The 14,700-nt window shown below is 43.9% G+C and overlaps 1 protein-coding gene across 9 annotated transcripts in view; it reads left to right on the forward strand.

Moving 5' to 3' along the window:
• The window catches only part of DENND2B (DENN domain containing 2B), a 240,505-nt gene that overhangs the window by 181,180 nt on the left and 44,625 nt on the right, over positions 1 to 14,700 (forward strand). For all 9 annotated transcript variants that reach the window (XM_045014300.1, XM_045014298.1, XM_045014299.1 and 6 more), the window contains 2 exons: positions 1,492 to 1,632; positions 5,025 to 5,173. In XM_045014300.1, coding sequence (XP_044870235.1) covers positions 1,492 to 1,632; positions 5,025 to 5,173 — 290 coding nt within the window. The remainder of the gene's footprint in view (positions 1 to 1,491; positions 1,633 to 5,024; positions 5,174 to 14,700) is intronic.

Here is a 14,700-nt window from a genome sequence, read left to right on the forward strand (position 1 = left end):
GAAAAATCCACGCTTCTGAACAACGTAGTTAAGGCAACCTAACCCCTAGTGTAGACAGTGCTAAGTCAGCAGACAAATTCTTCCGTCACCTTGTTACCATCTTTCAGGGAGGTAGATTAACTACAGCAATGGGAGAACATCTCCCATTGCTGTAGTGAGTGTCTACACAGAAGGTCTACAGCTGTGCCGCTCTAGCGGTTTAAGTGTAGATGTAGCCAAGGGAACAGAAGGAATAGTATTACATCAATACTACTTAGCCACTGGGCTGACCTTCAGTAAGGAGCTTCTCTAATCTGGTGTGAGCGGTTGTCACCCAAGCAAGTTACCTTCAGAATGAAATTAATATAAACTTTTATGATCAGCCCCCACTCTCATTGACTTCAATGGGAGCTGCAAGTACTTGTTAGATGCGCACCATTAGTGTTGCAGAGGGCGGGGAGCCAATACTCCAATTAGTGCCTTTGTTGGCTTTTGGGGTCATTTAGCTATTATTGTAACTCTCCAGCTCATAGTTAAGTATCTTTTCACATTCTGTTTCAATGGAAAGCATTTCCAACAGCAACAACGGAAAGTGCCTGGCTTTGACAGACTAACTATTGCGTGGCCCATTGCTCATGAGTAGTGGTTAAAAGATCAGTCTTCCAGGTCAAACCACTAACTGCTTTAAAGCTTGCTTTCCCCTCTTCTTTAGGTTTATCAGCATCATGTTCTATTTAATATGGGAAAACTTTGCTGTGGTCTAATTTATGTCGGCCTGTGTGAATAAAATGGGAAGAAGAAGAAAAAAACAATCCTCTGAATCTATCTGAGTTCCATCTGTTCAGTATACAGCTAAATTGTCTATTCTGTGTCATGGCAAATGGAAAATGACATTAGTGCAGACATCCAATGTAAAGAGTAGGGCACGCTTCACAAAACCCACTCGGGATCAGCTCTGTTTTGAACATAGGGATTGTGAAGCGATCACTCTCTCCTCATTTCAGAATCTGAAGCAGGAAATGCTGTACGCCCAATCTGAATATGTTAAACTGAGGTCCTGCACTCACAGAATCCCATTTCACTTTTCCTAAGAGCAAAGATGTCAACCCTGATGTCCTGGCCAAAGTCCAATTCTACCAATCACATTTTGCCTCTATGAAGTCTCCCTACAGTTACCAGTGGATAAGTTATTCCTTCCTTACCTTTCTAAAAACTGCTTTGAAGTGTGGCTGGCGCAGAATACCTTCTGTGCTCCATCCCAGAGGTGGCTGCATTTTATCAATAGATGAAATGATCTCGATCTTGATCTCGATCTCTCTACATATTCAGCCTTCAGTTACACTCATGCAACCCCTGTGATTCTGCTGTGACATTAATGGTATTGAACACGTGCACATAAGGGGAGAATTAGGCATGTAGTCTGGTACATGTTGGGGACAGAAGATGCTTTAGAATGTACGTTGTTGTTGTTCTGATATGTTCTCTCTTTCACATCGGACTGTGATGAATCAGATCCTGGATGAGGTTGAAAGGAGAAGGGGCATCTCTGCTGCCCTGGTTTATCCATTTATGAGGAGTCTGATGGAGTCTCCTTTTCCTGCACCTGGAAAGACAATCAAAGTCAAGACTTTTCTGCCTGGAGCTGGAAATGAGGTAAAAGGCTACTGCAAACCTTAAACCCAAAACCTAATACCCCTACTCCACAAATAATAAAAAGAAGCCAAAGAAAGAAAGATGAAGATGGGAGAACCATGAAATTTCATGGGAGGGTTCTGGAAAACAGCAGCATAATTACCATTAACAATAATTCCCTTTGATTATTATAAACCAGTTTTATGAAGAGGTAGATATTTTAATATGTTTGTTAGTTCTCTGGAAGTTGAATAATAAAAAAATATAAAAATATTCCAACATACTCCAAGTTCTTGTGTATTTTACAGAAGAGCTATGATGTGGCTGAACTTTACTGCAGTGTTAGCAAGCTAGAAGTCATCCATAAGGTGTTTTCCATTATGACTGTATTCCACCAGATCAGGAACTTAGAAGTTATTACGACCGTCATTGTTCAGAGATATGGAATTGGCTAAAGAATTTACCAGCAGCATTTGATGACAGTTTTAAACATCATTGTTTTGAAATAAATAGTCATTTACCTGACCATCAAAGCAATGGCCTATATTTGGAACAGCAGACTTTATAAAACATCTTATGGATTTTTAAAGTGTGTGTGTGTGTGTGTGTGTCTGTGTGTATTTGTTACAGAAACCCAGTTAAAAATGCAAGATGTAAAAGTCCAATAGAAACCTAGTATTGTACATGATGTGGGCTACTAGAGAATATCAATGTTAGTATGTTGGCTAAAAAGTCATTTTTAATTAGAGGGTTTGCCCATTTGGTGCGTCAAATTCTGCTGTGTACTCCTGGTGTATCCATAATAACTCCACTCATTTATTTGGATGGACTAACTGTAGAATTATGGAGAACAGAATTTGTCTGAATGAATGGCATAGAAAAAAGAAGGTGATTTTCTTCTTAGAGTTCTATTTTACTGTCAAGTTCTCTGCCTATTTTTAAATCAGATCACATTTTCTAGTGACCTAAAGCCAGTAACTTCAGTGGTGTTACAGTTTGCACCATAATGTCTTTTGGGCTGAAACGAAAAGGGGTTCCTTGTAAAAGTGCCCTGTAAGGCACATTTAAAGTCTTCAATCCTCATACTGTGGAAAGCATAAGGAATTCTGAAGGGCTGACTTTAGGAATAAAGGCAAGATTTCATGGTGCTTTCTAGATGCTAATGTATATGATAACTGGCTCTGTAGTCCTGCCCCATTTAGCTCATGCACCAGATCCCTTCCATGCAAAAATATTGATAATGCTAACCTTAATACATGGAAACAAACAAGTACAGTAAAGCAGGCAGCAGATCAAAAAGACTTTAATTAGGCTCAGCTTTGTTCTCAGTTACACAAGTGCAATCCCATTGATTTAGGTGAAATTGCACTGGCTTACTTGAGAACAGAATTTGGCCCTTCCACTGTAATGCTTCTGGCATAGATGCAAACAGCAACTAACTGGGAAACAAACCTTGTATTCTTGCATGAAGAGCAGATAGAAGCAGAAGGCTTCACCAAGCACAGAAAATGTCTGTGGTGTTTATAAAAACTGTTTTGTGACTTGCAAAGCATCCCATAGCAAGATTAAAACCAAGGGCTTGTCTACACTGGCACTTTACAGCGCTGCAACTTTCTCACTCAGGGAAAACACACCCCTGAGTGCAGCAAGTTTCGGCGCTGTAAAGCGCCAGTGTAGAGAGTGCATCCGTGCTAGGAGCTGTGCTCCCAGCACTGGGAGCCACTCCCCTCAGAGAGGTGGTTTTTTTAGAGCGCTGGGAGTGCTCTCTCCCAGCGCTCTGCCGCGACTACAGTGCGCTGCCGCAGCAATGCTTTAACACTGCCAGTGTAGACTAGCCCTTAGTAACTAGTTCCCAGTGATTTGGCACATTAACATGACTTAACAAGCCTTCAGTCACCATGCTGAGAAATGTTTTAACTCTTAGTACTGGTCACCTTTATGAAACGTAAAGCAATGGGAGCTAGCATTTACCCCACCGGTAGTATCAGTCAGGAAAACACAATCACTCAACAATGGTATTTTTGCAGCAGTGGTAGGGTGGTGGATATGTGGTGTTCCAGTGGGAGAATATTTGTTTGCATATTTTGGGTTTCTTAAAAAAATCTAATCACAAAATGTGACTCTGCACAATATGGATGCGACAGTGATTTTCTTCTGACTGTTCCTAGGGTGACCAGACAGCAAGTGTGAAAAATCGGGACAGGGTATGGTGGGTAATAGGAGCCTATATAAGAAAAAGACCCAAAAATCGGGGCTGTCCCTATAAAATCGGGACATCTGGTCACCCTAACTGTTCCTGTCCTGTCCCTGAGCACAACGGCATCACAAAAGAACTGGTATCAATCCATTTTGTTTCCACTCTCCTGCACTCTGCTGCTAACTGCAATGTTGTTTTGGAGCAATTTCACAAGGGCTAATTCAGTTTTAAACGAATACCATAATGTTAATAGAATCTGGAACTGTAGGTATGAAAGCATAAAAATACTTTATACCAATACATTGGCGGTGGCTTTAGGACACACAGGAGGATGGATAGTATAAGAGATGATTATGGTCCTGGGCATGTGTTCTCTGAGATTTCAACTAGGCCTTAATCTGACAAAAAATAATACCTATATTATGTAGAGTATAAGGAGTGGGGTCTTTTTTGGTAAAGTCTGGTCATATGCAATATTTTGCAGCTGTCCATTTCCAATGAGTTTACCCTAGTTCCTCCAAATGTCAGTAGGTCATCAGCTGCTGCTCTGCCCTTCTAGCTCTTTCTCTCCCTCCCTTTGCACTCTTCTATGTGTTTTTACCCTTCTCTGTTTTTCTATCGACCATCCTTGAAGTCCCAGCCTAAACCTGGCTCACACAGAGCTGGATGTTAAAGGGATCATGCAATTCCACAGGTTAAAATCTTAGATGAAGAAATCAACCTAATAAATCTGAGGAAAGGGGCTCAGATGCGAGGGGATGGGTGCAGCATGGAAACGAGACAGAGTGGAACTTGTCAGATGTTGCCATTCAAGCCTTGATCCTCACTCCCCAGAAACAGTTGCAGGTTCCGGTTTTTGCTGTATGCTGCTGACACAGTTGAGCTGCCCATTTTCAAAGTGGATGTTTATAAAGCAGGACTATTTCATCCTAGCAAATGAGGGCTGATTTAATGCACAAAGAGTTTCTTTTTGGGAGGCAGATAAGATTTGCAAGCATAACCTGGTGAGGAGGTGTGCAATAGAATGCTGCTCTGGAGCATGCATCTCCTTTTAGTCTCTCTGCAAAGGAGAGAGTGAGAGTGAAAGTCCCCTATCTCCTCAGCACAGGGAATGAGGCAGTTAGCGCCATGTGGCTTGTGCATGGGTGAAAGGCATCTGAAAAGCTAGTGAAGCCTGACCAGTTAAACTAACTTACATTTCTTTGAATGCATTCAGGTGATAGAGCTTCGGCGTCCGATGGACTCACGTCTGGAACACGTGGACTTTGAATGTCTATTCAAGTGCCTCAGTGTACGACAGATCATCAGGATCTTTGCTTCCCTTCTGCTGGAGCGACGTGTGATCTTCATAGCAGATAAGCTCAAGTAAGTGGCAAAGGAACTTTAACTATAACATATTGTTGGAGCCAGCATTGTCTAATGATACAAAGGGCATTCAGAGATGGAGAAGGGGATTGCTGGAAGTCAGGATTCTCCCTCCACAGACATGAGATGAGCCACTAAAATAACTCCTGCTGATTCTAGTGAAAATTATTTGTAGCTTGCAGTTGGCGAATAGAACCAGCTCTGTTACTAGCAGCAAGACACTTAACATGTCTCTGTCTCAGTTTTCCCATCTGTAAAATGGGGATAAAAACATTTACCTGTCCCTGAACAATCTCTGCAATCATAAGAGCACAGTCCTGCCTTTGTGCTTGGCTCAAGCAGGGGGGAAGGCCCTAATTAAACAACACTTTGCACTTACATAGTTATTTTTCATCCCTAGCTCTCCAAGCTCTTTACAAAGATTGGTAACATCATCATTTTACAATGGAGAAACTGAGGCACAGTGTCAATTGAAGCTCAAATTTTCATGCATTCACTAAGTTTGAGTACCCAGCTTGAGACCTGTCAGGCCTGATTTCCAGATATAATGAGCACAGGCACCTGCAGTCAATGGGAGCTCTGAATATCAGGCCTTAGTAACCTTAAGAGGAGTTCCAGAAATTGAGGCACCCAAAATCAGCAGACATTTGCCAAAAGTTACAGAATGAGTCAGAATAGAACCTAGGTCTCCTGTCTCCCAGCGTCCATGCATAGTCACTAGGCCAGAAGTGAGCTCAGCTGTATATTCTGTCATGGCTAGGCATACAGAACTTCCATTAGGTTAGTGCTGCGAGATTGGATGTTTCTTAAAGATATACTCTGACTCTCATACACTTAGGGATATATCAGACTGCCTTACCAGTAGATTAACAAGTAGTTACAGTGACACCTGGATTTTTAACACCTGGGTTAGTTGAGGACTTTGCCGTGTTGGTCTAATTTAGTGGTGTAAGCATGAGCCTTAAATTACCTAGATTATTTGAAAACAAAGGTTCAAATTCCATTAAGATCAATGTATCTGTTCCTTCTTGTGTAAAGTGTCGCCCAGTTTACGGTCTCAAGAGACCTTTCAAAGGAGATTGTTAAAAACAAGGTCTTGTCATTGGGACGTTAAAAATCTATGGCACTTATTTGTATGTGAAGAGGTTTGCCACAATCTCCTGAGCCAAAAATTTCCTTCTCTATGTTGTGCACTGGTAATCTGTTGGGCTGCTACCCTCCGCCCCAGAGGTGGGTGCATTTCAGCAATGATCTTTGCACATAATTTATGGAGTACTTTTGGAATGAAAGGATCTATAGAAATGTAAAAAAAAACATTAAAAAAATGTTGTATTACTTTGCTATATTTTACCCCACAACGAGAATGTTTGTGTCATTCCCCTCCGCACTGGAATTTAAGGAGCATAGTCACATAATAGCAAAGATGCTTAGATTAGAAAAATACCCCAGTATGGCTAAAACTTTAATAATAGTGACAATACTTTTCACTTAGCACCTTCAAAGCATTGTACAAACATTAGTTGAGTTTCATAAAAATGCAGTGAGGCAGATAAATATTGTTAGCCCCATTTTACAGAGGAGGGAAGTGAGGTCCGGAGAGATTGAATGACTTGTTCAAGGCCATAAAGAAAGTCTCTGATAGCACTAGGATTTGAACTCCAGTGTTCCTTGCTCCCAGAAGGGTGCAACAGACCATGCTGCCTCTTATACTGTCACTAAGTGCCCTATGTCTGTCTGTCTTTCTGTTGACTCAGGTACATGTACAGTTCATAGAACCAGAAGGTTAATATTGCCCCTAGTAGCTGGTTGAGATATTTTCCCCAGGTGCCCATACAAACTCTGAATCCATTTCCTTGCAGAGGCTTTGCTTAAGGTTCAACTGTACCATTTGGGCACAGTCCATGAGTGGTGCTCCCTGCTACACCTCTTCAGGGGCATATCTTGCACCTGTCCTACCTCCTCCCTGTCTCCTTTGGGGCATGCACTCCCCCAAGGTGATAGGGAGGGAGCAGTCCCTGTGCTCCCCAAGCTCAGGGATGGCAATTGGGCATGGCTCTTACATAGGCCCTGCAAGACAGAGGGGATGTCTTGTACCTCCCTCCCCCATTGTCTCCCACCGGAATAAGGCCCAATTCAGCCTTTTGTTAGATGCAAATGTGATCAATGCCAACACATGTAAACACTTTAAGCGAGATATGTTCAACCATAGCATGCTAAATAATAAACAATGGCAAATAAAAATAAAGCCCTCCATTTATTACACTCAGGAACATCCAGAATCCCTTAAAAGGACCTAAAGGAATGTATGGGTGGTTGAAAAGACAGATGGATCTAGCCAAACAAACTCTGCTAAGTGCTTTATCAGCCCTGTACTTCTCTGAATGATCGCCAGGAATAATAGCTGCACTTAGTGGTCGCCAGTATATATAATAGCAAAAATACTTTGCATAGTAAAAGGTTTACAACCTTAGGGGGATAATTTCTTAAAGCTGTGGACCCTTTTCAGGTTATAACATGTCTTCCTTAGCAGTATGTCTTGCTGTCTAAAACAACATGAAGATTTTATTAGATCACTCATCCCATCGGTAACCCTTAGTCTGAATGACCTTTCAGAATGATTTAATTTCATGTAAACCCATGGTGAAGATTGTTCCGCTAATCCAGGGTTTCTCCATTCTTTTCAAAGGCTGTCAGTCGCATCATTGATATCAGTGGCAGGTGGCTTTCAAAATGTATTTTATGTTCCTTCTGGATGTTTCTCTAGACTGGCCTAACAAATGTGGCAAAATACCTCTGCATACTACCTAGGGGGACAGACACATTGAAGTCTCCTCGGAGGGAGCCAGTGGCAGCTTGGCATGGAAGACATCCATGCTGTCAGTGCTGGCGTAGCTAAGGACTGGGTGGAGCAGCCAGATTTTGCAGGATTGCAAGAGAGCTATGGGTTTAGCCTGGAGTTTCCAATGGAAGCTCAGCCTCCTTGCATGTTATGGCTGTTACATGAAGGCCCCCTCAATCCCATCAGCCTCAGAACACAGAGGGGAAAAGAGATCCCTGCCTTACAGAGGTTTTCACTGGACAAAAAGCTGCTGTGTTTCCTTTTTGGCATATTCAGGGGTGAAAGTGGACCAGTACCACGTACTGGTAAGAAGCTGGTACCGGCCCTTATGCAGCCGACGAGAAAGTGCTGCCGAGGCAAAAGACCCTCCTTAAATGTCACTGCCCCTTCCTCTTCTCCCCCCCATCGTCAGGGGGGAAGGGGCAGCTGCCCTGGGGGCTGGTGATTTAAAAGGGCCCACCGCTACCGCGGCAGTGGCTGGAGCCCCGGGCCCATTTAAATCGCTGCCGGAGCCCTGGGTGGTGTGGGCCAGGCAGTGCAGCCTGGGGGAGGCTGACCCGGCCCCTCCCCTTCCACTCAAGGCTCCGCCCCTTCTGGGGCCCCGGAACTAGGCCCCTGTACCGGTAAGAATTTAATATTACTTTCACCCCTGGGCATATTTCATGCAGAACTGGGAGGACATGGCCAAACAGAAATTAGAAGTGAAAAAGACCCTCTCAATGTTTGGATTTATATTTACCTCTGTCCCACACAAGCCTAGCAGTAACTCTGTCTATGTAAATTACTGGTCAAAATGCAGTCCACGCTCCCTGTTCTGTTATGGATTGTGGTTTTGTTATATACCTCATTTTGGGTTTTTGGCATATATTAGAGTCATAGAGTTTAAGGCCAGAGCGGACCACCAGGTTATCTAGACTGACCTGTCCATTACAGCTCATTAAACGTCCCCTAGCACCTGCTCACTAAGCCAAAGTGTTACAGCCCTAGGGAAACTAAACTATTGTATGCCACAGGCAGAAAACAGAAGGGACCGAGGTGCACCAATGCCCAAGGGCCTTGCAATGATAGGTGATTTATTGAGTGACATATATCCAGATAACCATAGCAAGCAGGGGCGGCTCCAGGCACCAGCGCAGCAAGCGCATGCCTGGGGCAGCAAGCCAGGTGTGTGTGTGGGGGGGTGGCGTGCTGGTTGCCATGAGGGCGGCAGTCAGGCTGCCTTCGGCGGTGCGTCTGTGGGAGGTCCACCGGTCCTGCAGCTTCGGTGGCAATTGAGCGGTGGGTACGCCGAAGGCACAGGACTGGCAGACCTCCCGCAGGCATCCCGCCAAATCCACGTTACCAGCGGACCTCCCACAGGCGTGCCGCCAAAAGCCGCTTGACTGCCGTGCTTGGGGCGGCAAAATACATAGAGCTGCCCCTGCTAGCAAGTGACCGGCTCCCCATGCTGCAGAGGAAGGCCAGTATCACTCATCTGGACCATGAAGACCTAAGAATTTGGATGGCTGCCACATTAATGAGGATGGACAGATCCATTGACTGTTGTTGATTGCTGGGGGGAATTGATGCCCTCACAGCTGTGCCACTCCACCCATTACAAAGCAAAGATTTTCCCTGTTACTTTATTTTGTGCAACTTCTAAGTACTCAAAAAATGAGCCAGAGGTAGCGTGGATAAGACCTTGGACTGAGAGTCAGGGGACCTGCGTTTAATTCCTGGCTCTGCCACAAGCCTGCTCTGTGACCTTATTTGAGTAACGTCACCTCTCTGTTTTCCCTGCCACTCTGTGTCTGTCTTGTCTATTTAGATTGTAAGCTCTCTGGGGCAGGGACAGACTCTTACTAACACAATGGGCTCTGGTCTCGCTTGGGGCCTCTAGGCTCTATGTAATATAAATAATAATGAGAGACCTTCAACAAAGGCCTGGAGAGAGAGACAGTAAGAAGTGGATTTAAATTCAATACTTACTGAGATTTTCATGGCTTAAACTGGGATGAAGTCTAAGATGAAACACTCTGAGCTAATAACTGCATGGTTTGGACCCTTGTCTTGTCTGACGTGAGTTTTGTTTATGGGCACCACTGGTAAAGCTGAAAGAGGTTACCAGTAATGTGTAAAAAAAAAAAAAAAAAATTTGACACATCTTATAGGTCCAGTCAGTAGGCCCAAGAACCAGAGCAGGAAATTAAAGAGATTTTATAAGGGTTTGATTTCTTCATGTAAGGAAAAATCTAGGTTAAAAAAGAAAATAATGTTGAGGGTTCAGGCTTCAAACAATGAAGCCTTTTGTGGCTGGCTATTTAATCCGTCTCCAAACAGCAAGTGATTTCACACATTATACAAGTTGGAAAAGCCTGGTGTAATGAAAGGAACTGAATTGTTATTGATTGTTTAGAGTTCCCCAAGTATATATGGTGCTTAGTAGACAAATAATACTCATCTCTGCCCTGAAGAGCTTACAATTTACATCATAACAAGGGATGACATTAACAATGAAGAAAAAAGGGTGAGAATTTTAACAACATTAAGTGGTTGCCTTGGTTAGTTATGCATGTTAGCATGTAGGGTTTTTAAAAATAGGTTATTTGTTTATAAATTAAACTGTTTTGCTGCTTGCAGCTGAACAAATAGTGGAAATAAATTTCTGCAGCAGTTTGCTCACTTTTGAAAATGAATTTCAGTTCAAATATGCCAGCAATTTTTGGTGTTTGCATTCCACAAATATTCAAGTGGTCAAGCTTTACTAACCCAAATACTTACAAAAAGGGAATCTAAGCTCCAATTACTCAAATATCTGCTGAAAGTTACAATTAGATGGGATATCTGATTGTACCATGTCCACCCTCACCGTTCTCCTTCAAATCAAATTACTTCCCATCCCAGTGCCCTTAAAGTTGTGAGCGCCTGTTTGTGCTCCCAGAGCTCTGCCTAGCACTGGCCCTGATACACCCCAGATGGGTCTGAGTACTACTTCTCCCTCTGTAGCTGATAGGAGCAAAGCCCTTGGGACATGTTAGTGAGGTTTTGAAAAAAGCAGGCAACAGATGGACAATAAATGGATTCGTGGGCTTGCAGGACGTCATTGGTGCTACAGGCAGGGAGGTAGCAAAAGAAAATAAATACAGGCAAACAGTAGAGAAAAGATATTTATCTTTGCATCTTTAAGCTTTGTACTGGAGACAACCTCATGTGGACATTTTGCAGGGGTGACATATCCAGGCTTGGGAGAAGAACCCCCCACACAACTTTTTTCTGAACCTTTGGAGGGAAGAAAGGAAAAAAAGAAAACCTTTGGGTGTGTTAATGTCCCTTTGTTACTTTTCCAGTTTTATAAACTGATCATTCACCCCCGTTATAATTGCTTATATCTTAAAGTATCAGCTGCACAAATTGTTTCCATGTCATGCTGCACGAATCTGATCTAAAGTTCACTGAAGTCAATGGCAGTCTCTCCGTTTATTTCAATTGACTTAGGATCAGGCCTATGTCCTCTGCTCCTACCTTAGATCTAAGGACTTGTCTACACAGTGCGTTAGTGTGCGCCAGCGTGTGGAGCACTAGCTAGCCATGTGAATCCTGCTTTAGATGGTTTCTAGATGGTCATCTGACAGATGGCTCCGACCTTCCAAAAGAACACTGTGTTTCAATGTCTGTTCTCCCTACCTCTCTCTCAAAGTGCACCCACCTGCCACCCAGGTAGTAGAGGAGAGGAAGCCTACTGCAATATTAATTTACACTGTATCACATGTATGTTGTAATCCTATGAAATCTTTTCTCTGCACTGGACACAAGTGCAAAACAGGCATATTTGTAGACAGGGGCTAGGCACCCAACCAATGGGATAATTCTGGGCAGTTCTGGAAGTAAACCTTTAGCACCCCTCACTGTATTTTGAATATATGGAAGGATTTTACGTTCCAGAAAAATCAAGGGAAAGACTCATTTTGACCTTTTAATTACAGACAGAGACACTTAATTACATGCGCGCGCGCGCACTCACACGTCACACGTCACAAGACCCAGACAGGAACATTGCTGAGGAGCGTAAATATGCAAATATTTGGGAGGGAAAATCCCACAGAAAGCTTTATGGGGCAATCGGGAATCACTGTGCACTCCTGTATAGAGGGCTAGGGCTCTCCAAACAAATACTGTAGAGTGGTGTGCTTTCTTCAGCCCCAGGATTTGCCTGCACTTGGTGCTGGGGGCGTGATTCTCAGCTTGCATAGATGTGCTTGCACTAGCTCTCATTGACTTAGCATGCTAAAAATAGTCCTGTAGCCAAAGTAGCACGGCAATGGCTCACGGTGGCACAGGCTAGCTGTGCCAAGTACAAACCCTCCTGAACCCCATGGGTATGTACTTGGCAAGGCTAGCCTATGCCGCTGCACCCTGCTGCATATGCTACCCTGTCTGCACTAGTATTTTTAGTGTGTTAACTCAATGAGAGCTAACACGAGTACGTCTTCCTGAACTGGGAATCACACTTCTGGCTCCAAGTGTAGACATACCTTCAGTGACATATCTGGTTTATGTTCAGCCTTCTTACACTTGGAATGTTCAGAAAGTTTTTGTCATGGCTTAGGCTTAAGAACATAAGCACAGCCATACTGATTCAGATCAATGGTTCATCTAGCCCAGCATCGGGTCTTCTGACAGTAGCCAGTGCCCGATGCTTCTGAGGGAACGAACAGAACAAAGTAATTTTGAGTGACTGAGTCCCTGTCATCCAGTCACAGCTTCTGGCAGTTGGAGGTTTAGGGATACCAGGAACATAGAGTTATGTCCCTGACCATCATGGCTAAAAGCCATTGATCGGCGTATCCTCCATTAATTTATCTAATTTTTTTTTAACCCAGTTATACTTTTGGCCTTCACAACATCCCCTGGCAATGAGTTCCACAGGTTGACGGATGATTGTTTTAAATCTGCTGCTTATTAATTTAGTTGAGTAACCCCCGGTTCTTGTGTTATGTGAAGGGGTAAATAACACTTACCTATTCCCTTTCTCCATACCATTCATGATTTTATAGACCTGTACCATATTCTCCCTTAGTCATCTCTTTTCTAAGCTGAACAGTCCCCGTCTTTTTAATCTCTCCTTCAGTGGGAGCTGTTTCATACCCCTAATAATTTTTGTTGCCCTTCTCGGTACCATTTTCAGCACTAATATATCTTTTTGAGATGGGGCAACCAGAACTGCATGCAGTATTCAAGGTGTGGGTGTACCATGAATTGATGTAGTAGCATTATAATATTTTCTATTTTATTATCTATTCTTTTCCTGATGGCTCCTGACATTCTGTTAGCTTTTTTGATGGCCACTGCACACTGAGCAGTTGTTTTCAGAGAACTATCTATGATAACTCCAAGCCCAAGAAAGAAACCAACAGAACTCCACTGGCCATCACATATAGTCCCCAGCTAAAACCCCTCCAACACATCATCAGGGATCTACAACCCATCCTGGACAATGATCCCTCACTTTCACAGACCTTAGGTGGCAGGCCAGTCCTCGCCTGCAGACAACCCACCAACCTGAAGCATATTCTCACCAGTAACTACACACCGCACCATAGTAACTCTAACTCAGGAACCAATCCATGCAACAAACCTCGATGCCAACTCTGCCCACATATCTACACCAGCGAAACCATCACAGGACCTAACCAGATCAGCCACACCATCACCGGCTCATTCACCTGTACGTCCACCAATGTAATATATGCCATCATGTGCCAGCAATGCTCCTCTACTATGTACATCGGCCAAACTGGACAGTCTCTACGGAAAAGGATAAATGGGCACAAATCAGATATTAGGAATGGCAATATACAAAAACCTGTAGGAGAACACTTCAATCTGCCTGGACACACAATAGCAGATTTAAAGGTAGCCATCCTGCACCAAAAAAACTTCAGGACTAGACTTCAAAGAGAAACTGCTGAGCTTCAGTTCATCTGCAAATTTGACACCATCAGCTCAGGATTAAACAAAGACTGTGAATGGCTAGCCAACTACAAAAGCAGTTTCTCCTCCCTTGGGGCTTGGCTACACTTACAAGTTGCAGTGCTGGGAGTTACAGCGCTGGTCATGCAGCTGTGTAGGGCCAGCGCTGCAGTGTGGCCACACTGACAGCTACCAGCGCTGCAGTGTGGCCACACTTGCAGCACTTTCCAGCGCTGTATTGAGAGGTGCATTGTGGGCAGCTATCCCACAGAGAACCTCGTCCCATTTTGGCGCTGAGTATTGTGGGAAGGGGAAGGAAGTGTGCGGGTCATTCCGCTTCCTGTGCCAACGCCCCGTGATGCATCGCTTCACATCCCAGCATTCACTCTTTCCAGCAACGTTTGGCGCCATTGTGAGTGTCTTTCTGTTTTACTCTCTGTGTGTGAATCGCGATTTCTGTGGCAAATGGAGCCCGAGCTGCTGAGGACTGTGCTGATGAGTGTCGCCAGCACAACACGTTTGGCAGTCGAGCTATTCCTTCAGCTCCAAAGTGATAGTGAGGAGTCTGACGATGATATCGATATCGATTCTCCTGCCGCGTGTGACACTAAAGTGCTTGTGGCATTCACGGAAATGCTCAGCACCGTTGAACGCCGCTTTTGGGCTCGGGAAACAAGCACTGACTGGTGGGATCACATCGTCATGGAAGTCTGGGATGACGAGCAGTGGCTGCAGAACT

This window comes from Mauremys mutica, chromosome 4 (assembly GCF_020497125.1).
Source record: "Mauremys mutica isolate MM-2020 ecotype Southern chromosome 4, ASM2049712v1, whole genome shotgun sequence".
In the NCBI taxonomy this organism is placed as follows: Eukaryota; Metazoa; Chordata; order Testudines; family Geoemydidae; genus Mauremys; species Mauremys mutica.